This window comes from Vollenhovia emeryi, unplaced genomic scaffold (assembly GCF_000949405.1).
Source record: "Vollenhovia emeryi isolate VEMERY1.0 unplaced genomic scaffold, V.emery_V1.0 DF939130.1, whole genome shotgun sequence".
In the NCBI taxonomy this organism is placed as follows: domain Eukaryota; kingdom Metazoa; phylum Arthropoda; class Insecta; order Hymenoptera; family Formicidae; genus Vollenhovia; species Vollenhovia emeryi.
The window spans coordinates 375260-394922 of NW_011967236.1; the positions used below are offsets into that span (position 1 = coordinate 375260).

Below are 19663 nucleotides of genomic sequence, written 5' to 3' on the forward strand. Positions count from 1 at the left end.
CTCGTGTTAACGTGTTTACGCCTAGAATCGATTCTGACGAGCCTGTACTCCAATTCGAATTTTCCTGCGATAAATTTTTACAAATTAAATCAATAATTATGTATCTGAACCATGCATACGTGAAGTATCGTAAGATACAATTCCTTTGCTAAGTATTCAAGTACTTATGTATAAGCATATAATGCATTATAAGAAAAAACGTGTTGATATCCATTTTACAATAATACACACTATATAAACGTATATGTATAAAATCGCAAAGTTACATGCCAATCTATCGGATGGAAGGATTCTGAGCGCACAGAATGCAGTTAAAAGTGACGGATACAAGTAGAGGCAACGTAACTTTAACTTTCTGGGCTACGACTTTCATATAATTCGATGTACCAGACAATTCAGAAACACGGACAATCTTAATGGACAAAAAGAATTTGAAGTTTAACGTGCTTCTTATATGCTGCAGATGATAATGCATTTAAATGCGTGCTCTATGATAAATTGCGACACTAAGTCTGCGTCGCACAGTTATTATAGAATGTAGAGGATTAAAAGCATTGATGCAATAATATAATATAAAAGTCGATAAAAATACACGATATTACACATGAACTATAATTATTTAGTTTCCACTAAAAAAAATTTATTATTTAGGCCATGCGAAATTATTTCGCATATTTGCACATTTGTGATCGCGTAAGTTCCAGAAATGGATTCCTCCAAGTCGCGAGAAACTTGTAGATCTTCTTACGATCGTATGTAGCTTGGCATGCCACAAGGTGATCGTCAAAAATTACAATTATTGTAATAAATTTCCCCTGTTCCAGAATCTTCTATCCTATGTTTTTTGCTCTAGCCTAGAGTCGGCCACTTCCTCCTAACATTTTTCTTTTGCACTGTTCTACTTTATCATACTTGCTTATCACGTGTCAACGTGATCTGCTTCAATGAAACAAGCATAAGAACTGAAAAACAATATTAGATTAGAGTTGACTGGGCCTCCGATGAGTTTATAATCTCTGCAACCGTTAAAAACATTCAAAAGATTGCGGCCAAGTTCCGTCCAATTATATTTCTGGAAAAGAGTTAAGATTACAGAGATGTGGACCATTTAAGATGTCAAGTGCCACTGCACGTATTTTTTAAACAACCAAGTATACACTCATTCCTTTACTATATCAACTTATTTAAGGCCCCGCGTACCACTCTTGGTCACTCATTGGGATGATGAAATTGAGATCTTGTTGAACCGGTACAAAAAAAGAACTGAAAATGATGTAAATTGTGATTGCCACCACACAGATGCTACTTATTTTCCTCTTCAGATTAAGCACAGCTTTAAGTCCAATTAAGTCCAATGTCAGAAAAGGTCGAGTCTGAATGAAAATCAGAAAAATAAGATTAATACCGATCAAATTGACTTTAAACACTGCTGAAAACTGAATCAATTTAACTGACTATAAGAGTTTCATTGTATTACATTAGTAGGATTTTAGATGGGCCATTTCTCTGGTCCAACTTGGGCACTTGCATATAATCTACTATATGTGTCAAGTATTTTATTTTATGCCCAATCTGAATATCTTTAACTCTCTTCCGGAAATACTGGGCGAGCTGCCTATGGGCACTTGGCTGCGCTTTTTCATACATCGTTGACGATAAAACGATCAATTCAAACAGAAAGAATTAATTACAATACCTTAAGAAAAGATTACTTGACGAATCACAAAGAAATTTTCGAGCGCTCTGCGAACAATATTCTCCCTCTTGAGTTTCAGTTTAACACATAGTTTCGGAAGCAGGAGTAGGTACGGTGGTCAGATTCTTGTCGTTCGAGTCGGTCGCCTCCGGGTCGCGGATCGGTGGTCGCGCGAGCGTTTGTTCGATCTCGCGGGTGACGCTGATCGTTGGCGGCGGCCGTTGGACACGAGGATCCTCCTCGATCGCGGAGGCACGACGCAGCTGGCGGTGCTCGTTGGACACGTTAAAGAAGCACGCGACATCGCCGGCCTCATCCGCGTGCGCGTTCGACGGCCCACCGTTCTCGTCGTTGTTGCCGTCGTCGCCGCCGTAACGTCGCTGAATCAGATTCTCCATCTGTTGATAATCGCATTCCTCCGCGTCGCGCAGGTGTTCGTTTTCTATCTGCCATGCTATCTCGGGATTCGATATGTCCGATATGTTGCGCATCCGCGACGGCTGCGGTGACATCGGCGGCGTCCTCGGCGGGCTCAGCAAGCCGCAATAACTCTCGAGCTCGTCCGTGATGCTGGTGTACTCGGCCCGCATTGCCAACAGAATCGACCTCTGTCCGCTACCGGCCGAGGTGACGGACGACGGGATCACGGCCACGCGAGGCTCCGCCCAGGTCACGGCCCTTTGAATACCCGGCGGAGGCAGCAGCATAAAATCGTCCGATTCCGATCGAGTTCTGCTATTTTGCCTGAATGTTATACTGCGTTCCGCTGAGTCTTGCCTGAGTGTAGTACGCTCCGTCGAGTCCTGCCTGATGTCTGACGGCGGATTCTCGCTGCTGGCCTCTTTGCTAGCCTCTCTGCTGGTCTCTCTGCTGACTTCTCTGCTGACTTCTCTGCTGGTAGTCTCAGTACTGACCTCTCTGCTCATCTCTCTGCTCACTTCCCTGCTTACTTCCCTGCTGATATCCTGACTCATACCTTTCTCGGATGGTATTTCTTTCTTGCCAGTCGCCTCGCTCTCGAGGACGTCTTTGCTGCCTTCCGTTTCGAAACTGGTAATTGTTTTAACGTCGTCCTGACCGACGACCTGAGCGTCCACGCTTATGGAAGAATCGTGTCTACTGAGATTTTCACGGGAAGCCATAACATCGGACGCCTTGAGAACGTCGTCCATCGGGTTGCCAACGTTCAGGAAAGCAGCATCGGTAAGAGATCGCAGAAGCCTTTTGCGCCGAGCAATCATTGGCAGCTGCGTGTGAGAATCCGCCTCGGACAGAGCCTCCGATCGCTCCGATACCCGACGCTGCCGAATGTTTTCGAACGTGTCTAAACCGGCGAGTTCTTCATTCGGCATGTACGTCGCCATGAAACGATGAATCACTCCGAGATGCGCTAAAGTCTGCTGACTCAACTCCTCCAACTTGCGGATGCGAAACTCGACGGACTGTAAATATAACAATGATCTTGTATACACATACAGAATTGAAAAAGAAAGTTCAAAAATCGAGAGAAATCCAAATATTTAATCGATTCTCAGTTTTGGTAATTAGGTGACTTAATTAGTCACTACTATCTTTGTATAAATCGACTACCTTCGTCATACACAAAAATATTTAAGTACGATCATTGAAAGGTGTTTTGTGAGTTCCTGCAATTTTGGTATATGTATATTATAAAATATAATTATCCGTGTTTTATATTGATTAAGCATTCGTCGCTTCTTCTGGCGACTATATTTCATAAAAGTTTAAATTTCCTCTCAGTACTTTATATAAGAAAATATCTAAATTGTATACAAACTTGTAAAAGTTATATACCTGAAGAGATGCGTTTTGATTGCTTTCTTTCTTATCGATATCCTCGATCTTCTGATGCATATTCTCTACCCGATCTGTTGTAATTTTCACGCGCTCCTCCGTGGACATTTGCAGTTTGAGCTCCTGCTCGCGGAAATAGCCCTCGACGCAGTCCTCTTCGAAGTCGTACAGTCGTTCCATGTCGTCGGCCTCCAGGAATAATTTCAGCCCATTGTCGTAGGTCTCGCCGGTGGTACTTTTACCTTGCGTAATATGCTTCAGAAAATATCTCAGCAGTAAATATACGTGGCAAATCGCTATAAGCGGTGGCGGTAACACTGGTTTCTGCTCATATTCCATAACCACCGTAAACCGTTGAAACATCCAGACTTGATGAGCTATAGCATTTACCTCATTGAAAATATTGTTAAATACCGCAATTAACAGATTTATCAGCAAAATATTGGCAACTAAAAGATACACGGACTGTACTACAGGTGTGAGCCAACGACCTGGAAGACACGGCCTCATTCCCGGTTCATCCCCACAATCAGGATCTATATTATCCGCGTATACCTCTCCGTACAGCATAAAGTACGGCTCCATAAATATCTGTCAATAGAAAGTATAATATTAATGTAAGCTTACGATTAAAAAAAAAATATGTGTACGTGCAGATTTTCGTTTTAGAAATGTACGTCAAATAGAAAATGTATACGTACGTCTCGTACTATGCGCCACTGTGGTTCAGAATTGGGATTCAATATAGCTTGTCTGGCTACGCCGAAACTCATGAGTACCACCAGTAAAAGCACCACAAAGTATATCATATTTTTCACCATCTTTCCCATCATAGTCACCAGAGGACCTACGAAATATAAATTATGTCTAAAAGGCGTCTTAAAGATGTCTTTTAAGCCTGGTTTCACCAAACGTCGCTTAACTTTAATCGTAGTTTAATTCACGTTTGTCTCTTTTAAAGTAACAGTTGAAAAGAGACGAAGACCGAATTAAGCTAAGCTTAAAGTTAAACAACGTTGGTGAAACCGGGCCTTAGACATGCGTGTTGTATGGGATACGTTATCATATTTAATTATTTAATTACAGTGGCTATATAGTTTTATTTATAGCTTGATGAAAAAGCAAGCAAGTTGTCATTAAATTTAATATTTCAAGCGTACCGAAATATTTGTTGACCCCAAGAATGTTGAGTATTCGTAAGTACCAGTAGATGCAATCAACGCAGTATATGACGCGACCTACATATAAAGTCGAATGCCGCAAACGTAACGCCAGTCCAATTTGGAAAAATATAATAGCAGCGGCATCGCAGGGATTCCACATGTTCCATGCCCACACGCTGAACTTATGCGAGAGCGTTGCAGGTTCCGATGTTGCTATCTCACGTACCTTTTCACACCCGAGAGTACAGATGTATGCGATCGCGTATATTTCGGCTACTGACGGATGATCGTCCATATGCACCAAAATGCAGTACGAGAAGAAAAGTAGGAAAATAATGTAGGCTATCTGCAAAAAGAAAAGAATATCCTCACATTTTGTCACAGTAGTAATATTTGCTTATATTAATAAATATAAATATAAGTCTCGACACATTTGTTGGTTCCATCATGAATTTATTGCCCTTGGAGTGAAATCTGTTTAGTGGAAAATGCATTGTTAGATCGTGTAAACGAAGAAAGAGTTGCGATTGAATTCGGATGTTGAAAACCTGCTATCTTATATTAGAAGCCTATCTCACAATAGAGGACTTTCCTCTACATATCAAGAGATACCGCGCGGCTGATCTTTTTTGCCTTTTTGTGAAAAGGTAATTTTTAAGGTGATAATTTTATACATGAGTTTATTAAGATGATAAATACATATGTTTCTACTTACAGCATTTGCCCAAAATTTTGTTATTGGAGAGGTATAGAACTCGTATAACTTCTTCTTCAGTCTTAACGGTCTAGTTGTCTTATTATCGTAATATTCAGATTGAAGACCGTAAGCGCGATGTATTCCATCATCAATGTCTGTAAGTACTTTTCCGTTCTCTTGGACAATCGTCTCCTTGATTATTGTGCTGTGCTCATTGCTAATTAAAGCCTATGGAAAAAGATAAATAGTTTACAACTATTCAAGTAAATTGTTCGTGTACTGGAAAAGACATTACATACATAAAATTTAATAAGTTTCTCGATGCATAGTTAAATGGATACTGATATCAATCTTGAAATGTTTAACGAAAAGAAAGAAGGAAGTTTAATTCAGTTTGATATAGCAATCATTCACGAAAAAGTAGCATAACATGTAATTCAGATATATAAATTATAGGCGAAGTTACTTAGATAAAGTAGTATCTAATACTTGTAAGGCGAGAAACATTTGCACATTTTATAAGACATGAAATAGACATTTGTTTTAAAAGTTTACCTTCGTGTTAATAAGCAAAAGCGAGAATTCGGTTATCGGTTTATCAAAATAAGCAAATTTGTACTTTATATCTCAAATTATATATACTTGTATATATTTGACTAGTCCGTTAGTTAAGCAAATAAAGAGAAAAAGGAGTCTGCTTTTTTTAAACAACAATAAGAAATTGGAAAACCACAAGATAAAATCTAAAAAAATGTGTCATAGTCGATTATATAATCCATAACATATATGTACACTTAATTATCAATTTCTGACATAAAAAGTTGTCTGTAAAGAAAAAAATTAAGGTTAAAAGTTTTTGCAAGGACACCATAATATATATACACTCCAGAAAAGTTGTTTTCTTTTAGCACATTAAACAAAGATATCATATATTGCTGTAATAAAGAATTAATTATAAATTATAGTCTCAAATCGTGTTGAAATTTTTTAATTACTTAAAAACAAATATTAACAAACTTTAGCTACCAATAAACTACGTAATTATGTAAAGTATATATAATTGTCTGAGTTGTAAAAGTTGTATTTATAATAAATATGTAAATAGTTATTAATTAGGAAATTAATTTCTTTTTAGTATCAAGATGATTCACAAGTTTAACTCGTACGTTTAACCAACTTTGATCAATTCATTGTGTGTAATGCACATGTACATCTAATAACAGTTATAAGCTGAAAAATTTCTTGATGAAATACATTTCACTGTCTTATTATTCATTGCAAGACAAATGTTGGAATGTACATGAAACAACTACTGCGTTTGTGACTGATGAGAACTAAAAACAAAAAAAGAACAGTAGCTTAAAAGTGCACCAAAGATTGTGATTATTGTTAGAGGATCACTGCGTTCAGGCCAATGTAGATATACCTTAACGCCTTGTTGGTCGCTGGATTTGTTGCGTATGCTCAGGCTCCTGCGCAGACGTTTCTAAAAAATAATTAATACGCGTACCTACATAGTTTACATATTATAAGTAGTTCAATATACCCTTAATAGAGAAAGCGATTAAGTTTTGAGATTGCATGTATTAAAAGTACATTCCTTAGTCCAGCAATTATGGCGTGGTGCAACATATTAATGGCGCAAATATTACAAAGTAAGCAAAAGAAAAAGGCAAGATTGTATCGTTTCAATCATAAGGATGAAATGGTGTATAATTCTGTTAAAATGAAAGATGTAAGCTTAAGATACAAGATATGTGAGAAGGACTATGCATTAATACTGGACCAGATGTTGTCTAAATGAATATCATTTCGAAGCTACGTATGTGTTGTATTGTATGCATATAATTTTAGAGCGCGGAAACTTCTCTTCTAAGGCCAGCGACCATATAATTTTATACATTTGTTACACAAGTTGTCAAAACAAAAATTTGTTAATGTCTTGCACCCAGAACATTTAGGAGGTCTGCACAATCTAAATCAACAATACAATCGATATATTAAATTTGTATTGTTTCACTGTATTTTTATGTGATTAGTACAATTTATTTCACATAACTTTTAAGTTAGTAAGTTACTGCAATGTCTTTCCTGAAAAATATTACGTATTCAGGACACATAGCTAACTAAGAATATCTGGAACTCTTTAACAAATATTTATCATCATACTTTAACAATTGTTTATGATTATACTGTAATTTCTAAGTTGCAAAATAATTACCTCGACATCTGGTCCTGCTGGAACACTGTGTTCAGAATCGCTATCTTCCTTCTCATCTTCCAAAGCAATCAGATGCTCTTCCTGAGTTTGGGGCATCAGCTGTAATTCTTCTCTGGTTTTGAATTCCAATCGTGTTATGTACAGAGGACAAAACAACCCCAAAACCACCTAAGAGTATGCGCGTGTTTTAAATATTGAATATTCGATTGATTAATTAAAATCGGACAAGTTACAACAGATTGGATTTATTACCTTTAAATTAGTATTTTTACGCGTGCGAAGACCACCCATCCATAAATCAGCCAAGATGATTTGGCTACAAGGATGCGCGAGTAGCGGCCGATGATTTGCCGTAACTGCGAGTGACAGGCATGTCTGCCCCGACCAATTTTGAAGTTCTGAAGTTAATAGCTGCTGCGTTTGATCGTCGTCTTGTCGGTAGCAATAGTCCAGTAATTCGAGCGCTACGACGAGAAAACGTACAATTTGCACTCGGTCGTACACAAGAGCGATTTTACATCTAAGATTTATCTCGTATTCATGCATACCGATGTTTTCAAATTCTTTGCCGTAACCGCGCAATTCGTCATAGACCTCCGTTTCTAAATCGTCCTCGGCCGCCTCGTGCGCCATCGCCTTGTACAGTTTCAGCGCGACAAGAGCCTTGGCCAGCGCTTCCTCTCCGTGCTGCCACATCAACAAAGCCATTTGCTGACGCTTTGTTAACACGGCCCAAATAAGCAGCTCGTTGAAGGGATAATCGAAGAGAGGAGTATCGCGATTAGCCGGCAACGTCTCGGCGAGGAGACTCATGGTCAGGCTGTCAGACTTTGCGCTGGAGCCCGCGTAATAGCGAGTATTGCAGTTCGGTGCGCAGCTGTTCCGATGCAAATGCTGCTGATGACCGCCGGATCTCTTCATCACCTTCGTATAAATCATGCGAAATCTTCGCCGCGTGTATTGCGCGCGATACGCACCGCCCAGCAGCTTGTTAATCACGAGGCCGATGTCGTGCAACGTATACATGTAGCCTCGCGGGATATTCGGCCGTACGTCGCGCAAGATGTAGCCGAGTGTATTCGACGGGCCTTCTTTCTGGTTAATTCGAGAAGAAAGAGAAATATGTATATTACAATGCTCAATAATTGTTCACTTATAGGGATTACCTAGGGAAACCAGGTAGGTCAGGGCGAATCTTGCTTCACGTGGAGTCAGAAACCCACGTGGAACAATTTAACTTATTTAGTTAATAAGGTAATAAATAATTAGCTCAGAGCCCGAACAGGATGGTAGTGTCCATTAATTACTTTTAATTGTGAAATTATATAGTATACGTTCGGTCTTAACTAGACCATCTTCAGTACAGGAGAAATAATTTAGAGAATATATTCGCAATTTCGACATCCACAAGAAGTGCGCAGTCACAATCATCGCGATGATTTTATGTAATTGTGACTGCGCACTTCTTGTGGATGTCGAAATTGCGAATATATTCTCTAAATTATCTCTCCTGAAGATGGTCTAGTTAAGACCGAAACGTATACTATATAATTTCACAATTAAAAGTAATTAATGGACACTACCATCCTGTTCGGGCTCTGAGCTAATTATTTATTACCTGATTTTATCACACGAACCATTAGTTTTAATTTAGTTAATAACTTTTTAATAAACTACAAGCGATGGCTAAATTTTTCACAACAATCTCAAAATAATAACCTGACAACATATTTCAAAATCATCGAAATCGAGAAATGATTCCTATAAGTAAATAATCGCTCAACGTTCTATGTAAATTATAATGATCCAGTTTTTCAAGTGAATTATTTCGATAATCTTCCCTTTTATGATTAGACTGTGTACGCGCGCACAAATATATATATATATATATATGTCTATATATTTTACAAAATATAAATGTATTATAATAAAAACTGAAATTGCTTATTTATCAAGCGCTTTGACTTGTATGTATTTGCTGTATCCATATTTATATTGTTTACTAAGGAAAGTTGTCGGTACAGAAATAAAGTTGACCTACCGTATTATATAGTTCCTCAAGACGAGGTATCGATAAAAACTTTCGCATGGATACTCCATTTTCCAATAAAAGTTTCACAAAGTCTATCCTGTCATGCTGAAGCGCTTGCATCATAGCTTGATCTAAAGCACCGGGCGGCCACTTTTGACCGTAGACGAAGATTTCACTTCGGGCGATGTCCACGCGGTTCCATATTAAAGAAAGAGACAACTGCTCGGCCGGGGATAATTGTTTCGATTTAAACAGGGCTGTCAGTATCGTTTGATCAAGCTCTTGCGGCCTGTCTTGTGATATTCTGAACACAGTGATCTACAAGGGTATAACTTGAACAATTTTCAGTTCAACATTTACGCGCTACAAGTCTTATTTCTAATAAAAGCATCAAATATTAATAGATACCAAATGTTTTTTTCGTGTACACTGCAAGAGCTCCGAGCAGAGCTGGCTCGCTTGTTCAGCAGAGACTTGAAAGGTGCGTTTAATAGTTTCCAAAACTTGTTCCTTGACACCCTCCAGCGGTCCTTCTCCATCACCGGTCTGCCCATCTCTCCATCTACATAAAAAATACACTTCGTGAACAATGTATTTCTACAAGATATGCGCGAGTATTGTGAAAGCTTGTCATTACTTGTGCATAAAAGCGATTAGATCAGCTGCACGTCCCGAGCCGTCACAAACTACAACGGGCACAGGTGGATCATCCGTCACATACTCCAAAACTGCGCGGATTGTATGTGTTCCACCTTCGATAACTAACGCGACCACCGGTATGCTGCTGTGTGTATCTGGAAGCATCGACGAGTCAGAGCGCTTTGAATTATACAATTCCAGTATACGTAATAATTAATTGTAATGCTTACATGGCTGCAATTTTTGATTGGAGATGTATTTTTCTAATCTTCTGCGGAGAACAATCTCCGCGCCATACCGACCGCCAGTTCCGTTGTCTACTAGCAAAAAGTAAGCATGCCGATTGTTTAATACTGTGTACTTGGTCCTGCAAAATGAAATACAAACATATTTTAGAAAATCGCATAATGTCTCGATACATAATATATGGATACATTGTAAATATGCAATCTTACCATGGTGAGGAGACGCAATCGTATGATACTTCTCCACCGCGACCAACTAATTCGTGACTTTTGTCCAAGATTCCCCAAGGAGCAATACCTATACTTACTACGCGACCCTGTCGTTGAGAGCGTTCCAACAATAATGCGTCACCGACCTGTCGTGTAACACCTACAAAAATTAACGTGTATAATTAATAAAAGAGAATCCTCTATTATGGGATAGTCTACTATGAGATAGCAGGTTTTCAATATCCAAATTCAATCACAGATCTTTTTTCGCAACGACTACGCGATTTAACCCTTAACTGGCACCGTGGGGTATTAAACGCCCAACCTAGTTCAGCTCAAAATTAAACCTCCTTGTAGTACAAAAGTTGTACTTGTGGTGCCATGCCTTGTTCTCAGTGTGCTAGCTATGTGATTCTGGTAAAGTGTGCCAGTTAAGGGTCAACAATGAATTTTCTAAACAGATTTCACCCCAAGGGCAATAAATTTATAATGGAACCAACAGATGATGCCTATTAATTTAGTAGGAACCTTGCTATCTCATATTAGCTTGAGAAATGAAAATGATTAAAGCTACGTTGGTAAAGGAAAGTCCTCTACTATGATATACTAGTATGAAATAGTAGGTTTTCGTACAAATTCAATCACAAATCTTTTTTCACAGCGATTACACGATCTAACAATCAATTTTCCACTAAACAGAATTCACTCCAAGGACAATAAAATCATGGTGAAACCAACAGATGATGCCAATTAATTTAGCAGAAACTCCGCTATCTAATAAAAATATACCCGTGTTTGTTCCGCCTGTAAATATCCACGCTCCTGTCGTCTTAGCGGCTTTCAATAAGCCTTTACGCAAAACTTTCTTCAAGCTCGGTTGCAGCTCGAAATTTGATCGACCACCATGGACTGTAATTAACAATTTGGGCAAGCCTAAATTCCATTCCCGACATAATAATTGTACGATCGGTTCTGGTCGTGTATCATGAGCCAATCTTACGTACTACAAGTAATATACAATGTCAGTTCCTCGTTCATAAATACAAGAATATAATTATTACTACAAGAACGTAATAATGCAAAAAGCGTTGGATATATACTTGTGCTTTCGTAGGATGCGGGCCACCTTGAAATTCTATGGTACCGTACGCATCAGTGGGAAAGGGACGAGTATTTTTTCCTGGAGACCATTGCTCACGATCCTTCTCCCTGCTCTCACCAAGATGGTAACTTTGAACATCTGCCCCTGTTCCACAATGATGGGTGTATGAATTGCCACAGCAACATCTATATAACAATACAATATATCGTGTACAAATATATTTACGTTGGCCATACACGTATATAAAACTACAGTTGGCATATATATAAAAAAAATAACTACAGTTTCAGATTCTGTTTATAAAATTGTTGTGCGTATGCTATAAAGCATGAAACTTTTTAACGGTACTACATTATAGCTATATATCTAATGGTATAATATACAAGTTTCATATGTAAGTATAAAATATATACTTTTTAATGCTTAAATGTGAGAAGGGAAACAAATACCATATAAAAGGAAGTTAATATAGTTAATACAGTTTAGTTAAAGACGATGATCAAGCATGATAAAGTTCATGTAAAGGTGCGTATACACTACGGCGAACAAACGGCGAACGAACGGCGAACGAACAGCGAATTAGACAGATATGTACACCACAGCGAATGCGAACTGAACTATCGGTAGTGTTCGATTCGCCTTCGGTCCGAGTCGAAAGTTCGTGCGCAGTGTGGACGGGATTCGAATACGAATACGAACGTCCGAACATTCGTGTTCGCCGTTCGTTCGCCGTAGTGTATACGCACCCTAATGAGATAGGCATGATGCGGAAAAAATGTTACTTTAAATGGTTACGAAAGTAAACAGGATTTTTAAGTCAAAGCAAGATGTATATGAGTTTCTCACCTGGAAGTAGTAATCACATCATATTCGGCACTCTTATCTCCCTGTACGTGTACAAACCTACAAATGGAATAAAACAAAAAAGAAACTCAAACCAATGGATGGGTGAGTAAAGAAATGCGAATTAGGGATATGAATGTTCCGATTTAAATTTGTTATTGAAATGCATCGACATGCATCGACAAATCGACAGTGCATTAAAATGTGCAACTCCTGGTGGTTGAGGCAATCCAATCGTAACGTGGTGATAGATAGTAGGTGACATGACCAAAGAAGAATAAAACAGATTGATTGATGAGAAACAATGAATTTATGTGTCCATCCTAAATTGATTGCGCTAATTTGATAACACGCTCTATAGCACACGCTGTTTTACTGATTTAAATATCTGTTATTACAGAATAAAATATAAACGTATTAATAATAATACTGTGGGAACTTTTATAGGCTGCAAAATTTTTCGTGTCCCGAGTTTGCTTTCGTATTATTTGTCATTTTACATCGTTTGTCTTTCCGTGTGTACATATTATAGTTGTTTAAAGTTCTACCTGTGTTCATCCTCAGTGCTTGGAATAAACTTGGCACATTCCCTCTTTTGAAATGTTGCCTCTATCCAACTGCGTTCAGTTGTCTGCAATTCGAGAAACGTAAGGACATGATAATTATATGCTAAGAAGAGGATCAATGGTAATTTGAAATGCGTTACAAATCTTCATACAATATAATCTCCCGTCACTGTTATACGTCGCGTTATAGTTTAATTGTTAAATAATATCGAAATAAATTTAATTAATGTGCAGTACAAAATTGAAAAAGCAAAATATTAAAATCAAACTATAATAACGTGTTTAGCAACGCGTTAATAAGAAAGGAAATATACCTTAGCTTTCTTTTTCTTCACTTTCGGGGTATTTCCACCGCAGATAATACTTTCAATTGCCATTTTGATGGAACTTGTGCTCACTTTAACTTAAGCAGTGTTCTAAAGAAAAATAATCAGAACTGATAGGGAAAAAAAGAAAATAACATAACATACAAGATACTATTTTGCTATTTTTACGGGTTGGAAAACCGTATGTAAATTCACACATTACAGAAAACCACTGGGCTACCTGCAGCCCGCTCGGACCATATTGGCTGTTTTATTTCCTGTCGATTTATATCAAAACTGGTCCATGATTTAACTCTCTATTACTGCTTTTTAATTTATTATTCATTCAGACCCAAGGTTCAAAGATAAAAAAAGAGGTAATAAAATGAAATAACTGTTTTATCATTTTTTTCGTATTTTTGAAACGGAAAATTTTAAATATGCATGTATTGAACCGTGTGCAGATTAATAAAAGCTACATGAATTGAGGTCTCTATGTGAAACCGTCATTGTATTGTGTAATATGTAAACGCAGCGGCGCAATTCAAGGAAAAAGCTAACAAAATGTGTGCACAGCGAAGAGAGAACATTCTATTCCATTAAAACTCTACTACCCTCTGCACAGGTTGCGAACATAGTCTTCAATTACACATTCACCCGGTAAAAAGTGTTTCATAAGCGTGCATAAATATATAAAATTATACATGAAATATGTCCATACATATTTTTACATTGTATATTTCGTAGCTTTCATATAAAAGCATGTAAAAATCTACAAAATTATATAGAACTGTGTAGAATTGTATCAAATTATATAAAAATATACAATATGTATGGACATATTTGATGTATATTTTTATATAATTCTATATAGAGTAGTCTTTTATTACAAGATCCTAATATGGGATAGCGAGGCTCCTGTTTCTACTTCCTGCTCGATAAAGTACAACAAATTCAGTGCTTTACAAGTGAAATAAAATATAGACGTAAAGCAAAATAATCGGAATAATCGGACGAACGTTGCGCGTTAATTTCCACGAGATCGATACGTTGCTTATCGCTGGAGACGCATTCGCTACTCACCAATCGGCAGGACTTGTTCTTGACGATCATCTTTTACCAACCGGATAACAAATCGTAAATCGTTAACAGATAATATACAGCCTACATCCAATCGCGATTGTCACGCGCGTGTCGGGGCAACACCATATTATCCCGTTGCGTCTGTCTCGACAAATCATGCTAGCTGAAAGCAAAGCCCACAGGTTTACGATGAAGTCTTGCCTCAGGAAGATCCCTCAGCCATCTTTCTTACCGACACAGTCAAGCGTATAGCTTTTGCGCTCGCAATTCTCTTTCCGTTGGCTTTTCTGCACAAAATAATACCAGGATAAGCAGAACACTTTCATACATAAAACACTCGGTTCGGGGGTGTAATAGGACAAATATTGGCGTTTGAAATTTTCAATCGAGCGCTGAAAAAGATGGCTGCTGCCCGTTCTACACCCAGGGACGATCCTACTCGCGGCTCGTCCGTGTGGAGACGTTTACACGGGCATTTAAATATGACTATCTTACTAAATATGGTTTTTGTATGATTCACTGTCATTTTCGACTGTCTTTTTGTGTAGAAATGGCACCCGAGTTCATAAACGGCCTCAACACGACGCTCTCTGTCCATTTACGTTCTCGCTCGGACGAGCCACAAGTGGGATCGTCCCTGGGTGTAGAACGGGCAGAAGAGGGACCGTCTTAAAGTAGAATACGAGGATTTCGACGGAGCAAATGGAATTCTGGTGGGCAGGCAGCGAGACGCGTTTGGAAAAGGTGCACCGGCGACGCCAATTGCTCGCGCAAGTACGATCCGTTCGACCTCGAATGCGATTATGTTCGTAGATCGACGCGAATCGATCGAAATTGCAGCGGCGGCGCGAGGCACGAAATCGGCGGGAAAATCGACGATTCGTCGTCACGTGGCGAGGTAACCTTCGCGAGTTAAACCTTCGTAGTCCCGTTGATATTCGCGTGCTCGTCCGCCGCGCGGGAGACACCGGGATTCGATTTCGAAGACGCGGGACTGAAAGAGAGAAAGAAAGTACGAGGCGAGCGCGATCTCGCCGTCGTCGTTCCACGCGAGCGCGGGAAGGCGCGAGAAAACGGAGCACCAGCCTCGGAACGAAGTGGAATCGCCGTTCGTTTGTTTTCTACCCATCGTGTCAATAGAGCATTGTTTACTCGTGGCCGATAAAGAATCTCCCTTTTGCACTTGCACCCGCGCGTTGCACCTCCTCGCTCGCCTCTCGCGTACTGGCCGTAATTCCCGAGCGTATCCAAACTCGCTCCGCCGCGAGCGGACGGCGCGGAGAAGCGACGCGGTCGCGACGGAGGGGCCGGAGGCCCCGAGGGACGCCGCGCACTCACCGAACAAAAGTTTAAGAATCGAGAGCGACTCCGTCAGGTGATCGCGTACATCGCACGTGCGATGCAAATTGACGTGGTGCGCGCGCGCGCGCGACCCACGGGGTCGCATCGAGGTGCAGCGACGCGCGATCGCTCTCGCCTGACGCGGGCCGCAGGATTGCGCGTGACGACTCGCGAGACCCCGCGGCTCCCAGCGACCCGGTACTCCCCCGGCGAGCGTAGAGTACCGAGGACACTCGAGCGCGAGCCTCAACCCGCACGGCCCGAACTGAACCGAAGGAACTCAACTGGAACCTGGAACTGGACCGCGAACCGCGACGAAATTAATCGGAACGCGACCGTGGCGACACCCGAGTTCAAGGTCTGTACTGTTTCTCTTTTTTCAAACCACGTTCCCCGCGTTTAAAAAATTGTCATCTACCCTTTTCTTCTTTTCTTGCCCTTTTGGCTGTCGTTTGACCCCTTCAAGTCTTTTCAAGCGTAGCGGGACACACGCTGTCCCACCTGTTTCTCTTCGTTTTAATTTTAATTAATTATTATATAGTCGATTACATTACTACTATGTTATATTGCTATATACACAGGAGAGCGTAAGTAAAAATAAATAAGTGCCGCGGAAAGGACCCAAAAGGACCCAAACTTGGCGCGAGACAATACCGTGTCTCGCGATATCTATCATATTATATGTATAATACATATCGAAACGCAAAAGCCTCAAATACTTAACACAAATAAATATTTTCCAACGTACAAAACAAAGCACCAATACCATTGGTGAGACACAGTTCTCAGTAATGAGGATTAATTAAATGCAATTCGACTTCTCTAACAAATGGTAGGATTTGCTTATCGCATCTCTTATATTACTTTGTTATGTACAGCTTTAGTGAATTTCATACATATGTCATAAACGCATATACACTCGTAATATATACATTAATATATAATAACTACGCCCTTATGAAAAAAAACTATTGAAAAACTATTGAGAGCGAATTAATTATTGGATAACTATTAGATTTGAATAGTACGTACTATTCAAATCTAATAGTTAACTATTGAAAGTCCAATAGTTAATTCGCTCTCAATAGTTTTTTTTTATAAGGGCGAACAATGTTCGTCTTATCCTTTTGTCTTGACAGCCTATGTCTAATTATGCCATGATTATGCAGCTTTCTGAAAGTCTCAAGGAACGAAAACGTAAAGAGTAAAAACTCGCACGCGAACGTGAGACCTCACGCAATCATACAACCTTTTGGCCGAAGTATAAACGCAGTGATGCATAAAAAAAAACCCACTTACGTGGAATCAGGACGAATAAAAGGGCGAAAAGTTCTGCTTCAAATTAGGATAGATGCGTCTAGAGCATACACCGATCTGAAAATTTCCGACTCGTTTTACAATTATGTCGAATCGTAACCTCAGAAATAATAAATCAGATTTTAATCTTACATTTTCTAGTCACAATTCAAATTTTTTCTGTCAAAAATCTCCTTTGTTCTGCACATCAGCCTCTGCTATATGTATGTGATAACTAAACGTGTACGTTAATGTACATTCAATCATATTTTCAACAAAATAACCTGAATTTATCATAATTGACAATTTAAATTTGTAACCGTTTATCAATTTTTTCCTCCAAATTGAGATAAATATTCGGTATATTTTATCAATCTGTGCTGTCAAAATGGTAGTACGTGAAAAACCTAATTTATTTTTATATACAGCACAACGGAATTCATATAATTTTCCAATATTCAACACGCAACGAGGAAGATCAGGAGTCTCAATGTGAGATTACATAATCTACTAATTAACAAAAATGTAAACACCTTGATATTAAAGCCATTTCTCGATTCTCAGAAAATTATTAACTGTGCCAATGATAATGAAAAATTGTTAGAATTAGACATTCTATTATATTTTTACATATGCTATCAACTTTTTATCCGTTTTTATCCCTAAATTAACTTTGTGCAAATGTAGAAAATTACGCAATTTCCTTTCATTCGCTTATTTTGTACCATTTACAAAAATATAAACGGAAGTATAACAACGCCTTTGCTAATAATTTACATCCGCGATTCAGAATAGAAACCCTAATATATTTATAGTAAATTATAAATTACTGTGGCGATATGATGATTTAAATGCCGGGAGTGCATTGCTTAGGCCCGGTTGCACCAGCGTCGCTCAATTCACTCTTCGTCTCTTTCTAGGGAAAACAGATATCAAGCGACGAAGAGTGAATGAAGCTGAAGCTAAAACTGTGCCACGCCGGCGTAACCGGGCCTTAGTCTGCCGCCTGAAGTAAATGCTGAGATAATTATCACATTCTATTTTACAGTATCCTTCTTGCTTTTATCTTTGCCGTACATAGCATCGAGGAATAAACCTGAGAATACTACAAACGTACTTATCCATTGCCTAGGCGAGAGATTATTGCCGAAGATTAATATAGAGCCTAAAACGGTGAAAAATTTCCTAGTGGTGGTTATAATTGAGCAGGGCAGTGGGCCGAATTCGGCTACTGTTAGAAATATAAAGTACTGCCCGAACGCCCCGGCTATAGAGAATGTCATCAGGTGCCATATGGTAGCTGGGTATCTCTGGAGGAAACGAATGAATTCAACGAGCTCCCCGGAAATGAGAATTACCGTGCCGCTACAGATAGCAGACCAGAGATTCATATTAAGCATCATGTGGCCGGACTTTGAATTATGCTCCGCCCGCATTCGTTCCTGAACCGCACTCGTCAGTCCGTCCATCATCAACGACAGCAGTAACAGCAACTCGCCGACCGACAGCTGCGACTCCGCTTGCTTCTTCGAGGCGTTGCCGTCCTTGTACATGAACAACGCGACTCCGATGACGATCAAGAAGATGAACGCGTACTTTCTAATCGGATATACCTGCGGAGAAGGGACAATTGTCAGAGACGGAGGGGAAATCCGAGAACTGTGCTGCGAAAGATAGATCTATAGAGTTTGTTACGTACCTTCTTTCCTAGCAGTACACCGAGTATCATGACGGGTATGGGTTTGCCGGCCTTACCGATCACCTGCGTCGGATAACTGACGAACTGCAGTGCCATGTTGCTGCACACCATGGCGAGAAGATACGTGAGGGCGGAGAGCGAGTAGTACAGAGTCGACGTGGTGTCCTCGCCCTGCTTCATCACCGTCAGCAAGATCGTCTTGGCGAACGCGTAATTCAGCAGGCACTGGACGAAGACCAGCGCGAACATGTAGGTGAACTTCTCACGGTTCTCCCCATCGCCGTACTGCCCGCGCGTGATCTTCTCTTGCAGCATACCAAAGTAGAAGTAGCACACAAATATACCGGCCGCGCAGACGAATAACTTCGTATGTTTCTTAGTGACGGCCATTTTACACGACGGATATCATACGAAACTTTCGGCGGATATCATATCAGGCCCGCCTGCGGACGCGTCGCTTGTGTTCTGGCTACACGAGCATATGATACCGGACCGAATTGTACGTGGCGGGTAACGGTAGGTTAGAACGGCCCGTCCAGGCTTGTGTCTTGTATCGTGCTCATGCGCATGCGTGCCGTAGGCCGCGTTCAGCAGACACAACTGTTGAGCGAGCGCTCAGTATGATTGGTTAGTACTTTTAGATCCAGCCAATCATGTTAAGAAATCATTGAGCGCTTGCTCAACAATTAAGGCCTGTTTCCACGATGCTA

The 19663-nt window shown here is 39.8% G+C and overlaps 2 protein-coding genes across 12 annotated transcripts; both read right to left on the bottom strand.

The window, feature by feature from the left end:
- Positions 1-795: 795 nt before the first annotated feature.
- LOC105568269 (transient receptor potential cation channel trpm) lies at positions 796-16328 on the bottom strand. Of its 11 annotated transcripts, XM_012023776.1 has the most exons (23): positions 15956-16328; positions 14850-14904; positions 14618-14780; positions 13544-13645; positions 13212-13294; positions 12667-12723; positions 11819-12005; positions 11508-11721; positions 10719-10878; positions 10494-10630; positions 10262-10418; positions 10033-10186; positions 9634-9942; positions 8141-8687; positions 7845-8056; positions 7593-7760; positions 6798-6857; positions 5390-5599; positions 4672-5020; positions 4213-4358; positions 3512-4102; positions 1697-3138; positions 796-1373 (listed from the first exon to the last, which is right to left on the bottom strand). In XM_012023776.1, exons 4-22 carry the CDS (start codon positions 13604-13606, stop codon positions 1777-1779), a joined length of 5166 nt encoding a protein of 1721 aa, XP_011879166.1. In that variant the 5' UTR covers positions 13607-13645; positions 14618-14780; positions 14850-14904; positions 15956-16328; the 3' UTR covers positions 796-1373; positions 1697-1776. The 11 variants fall into 11 exon arrangements, with proteins under 11 accessions (XP_011879166.1, XP_011879173.1, XP_011879167.1 ...); XM_012023783.1 differs by lacking the exon at positions 14850-14904; XM_012023777.1 differs by lacking the exon at positions 15956-16328 and adding an exon at positions 15770-15949 and having other exon boundaries at positions 14618-14904.
- A 738-nt stretch (positions 16329-17066) lies between these two features.
- Positions 17067-19538, bottom strand: LOC105568271 (solute carrier family 35 member B1). Its single transcript, XM_012023787.1, has 2 exons — positions 18954-19538; positions 17067-18867 (listed from the first exon to the last, which is right to left on the bottom strand). The coding sequence occupies exons 1-2, from the start codon at positions 19341-19343 to the stop codon at positions 18292-18294; spliced, it is 966 nt and encodes a 321-aa protein (XP_011879177.1). The 5' UTR covers positions 19344-19538; the 3' UTR covers positions 17067-18291.
- Positions 19539-19663: the final 125 nt, after the last annotated feature.

Excerpts from the sequence above, each read along its gene's own strand:
- LOC105568269 (XM_012023783.1), bottom strand. The coding sequence starts at position 13,606 with ATGGCAATTGAAAGTATTATCTGCGGTGGAAATACCCCGAAAGTGAAG. Across the intron at positions 10,187-10,261 it reads CTAATCGCTTTTATGCACAA|ATGGAGAGATGGGCAGACCG; the intron begins GTAATGACAAGC and ends TTTTTTATGTAG. Across the intron at positions 5,021-5,389 it reads CAAAATTTTGGGCAAATGCT|ATAGCCTACATTATTTTCCT; the intron begins GTAAGTAGAAAC and ends TTCTTTTTGCAG.
- LOC105568271 (XM_012023787.1), bottom strand. The coding sequence starts at position 19,343 with ATGGCCGTCACTAAGAAACATACGAAGTTATTCGTCTGCGCGGCCGGT. Across the intron at positions 18,868-18,953 it reads GTGTACTGCTAGGAAAGAAG|GTATATCCGATTAGAAAGTA; the intron begins GTACGTAACAAA and ends CCTTCTCCGCAG.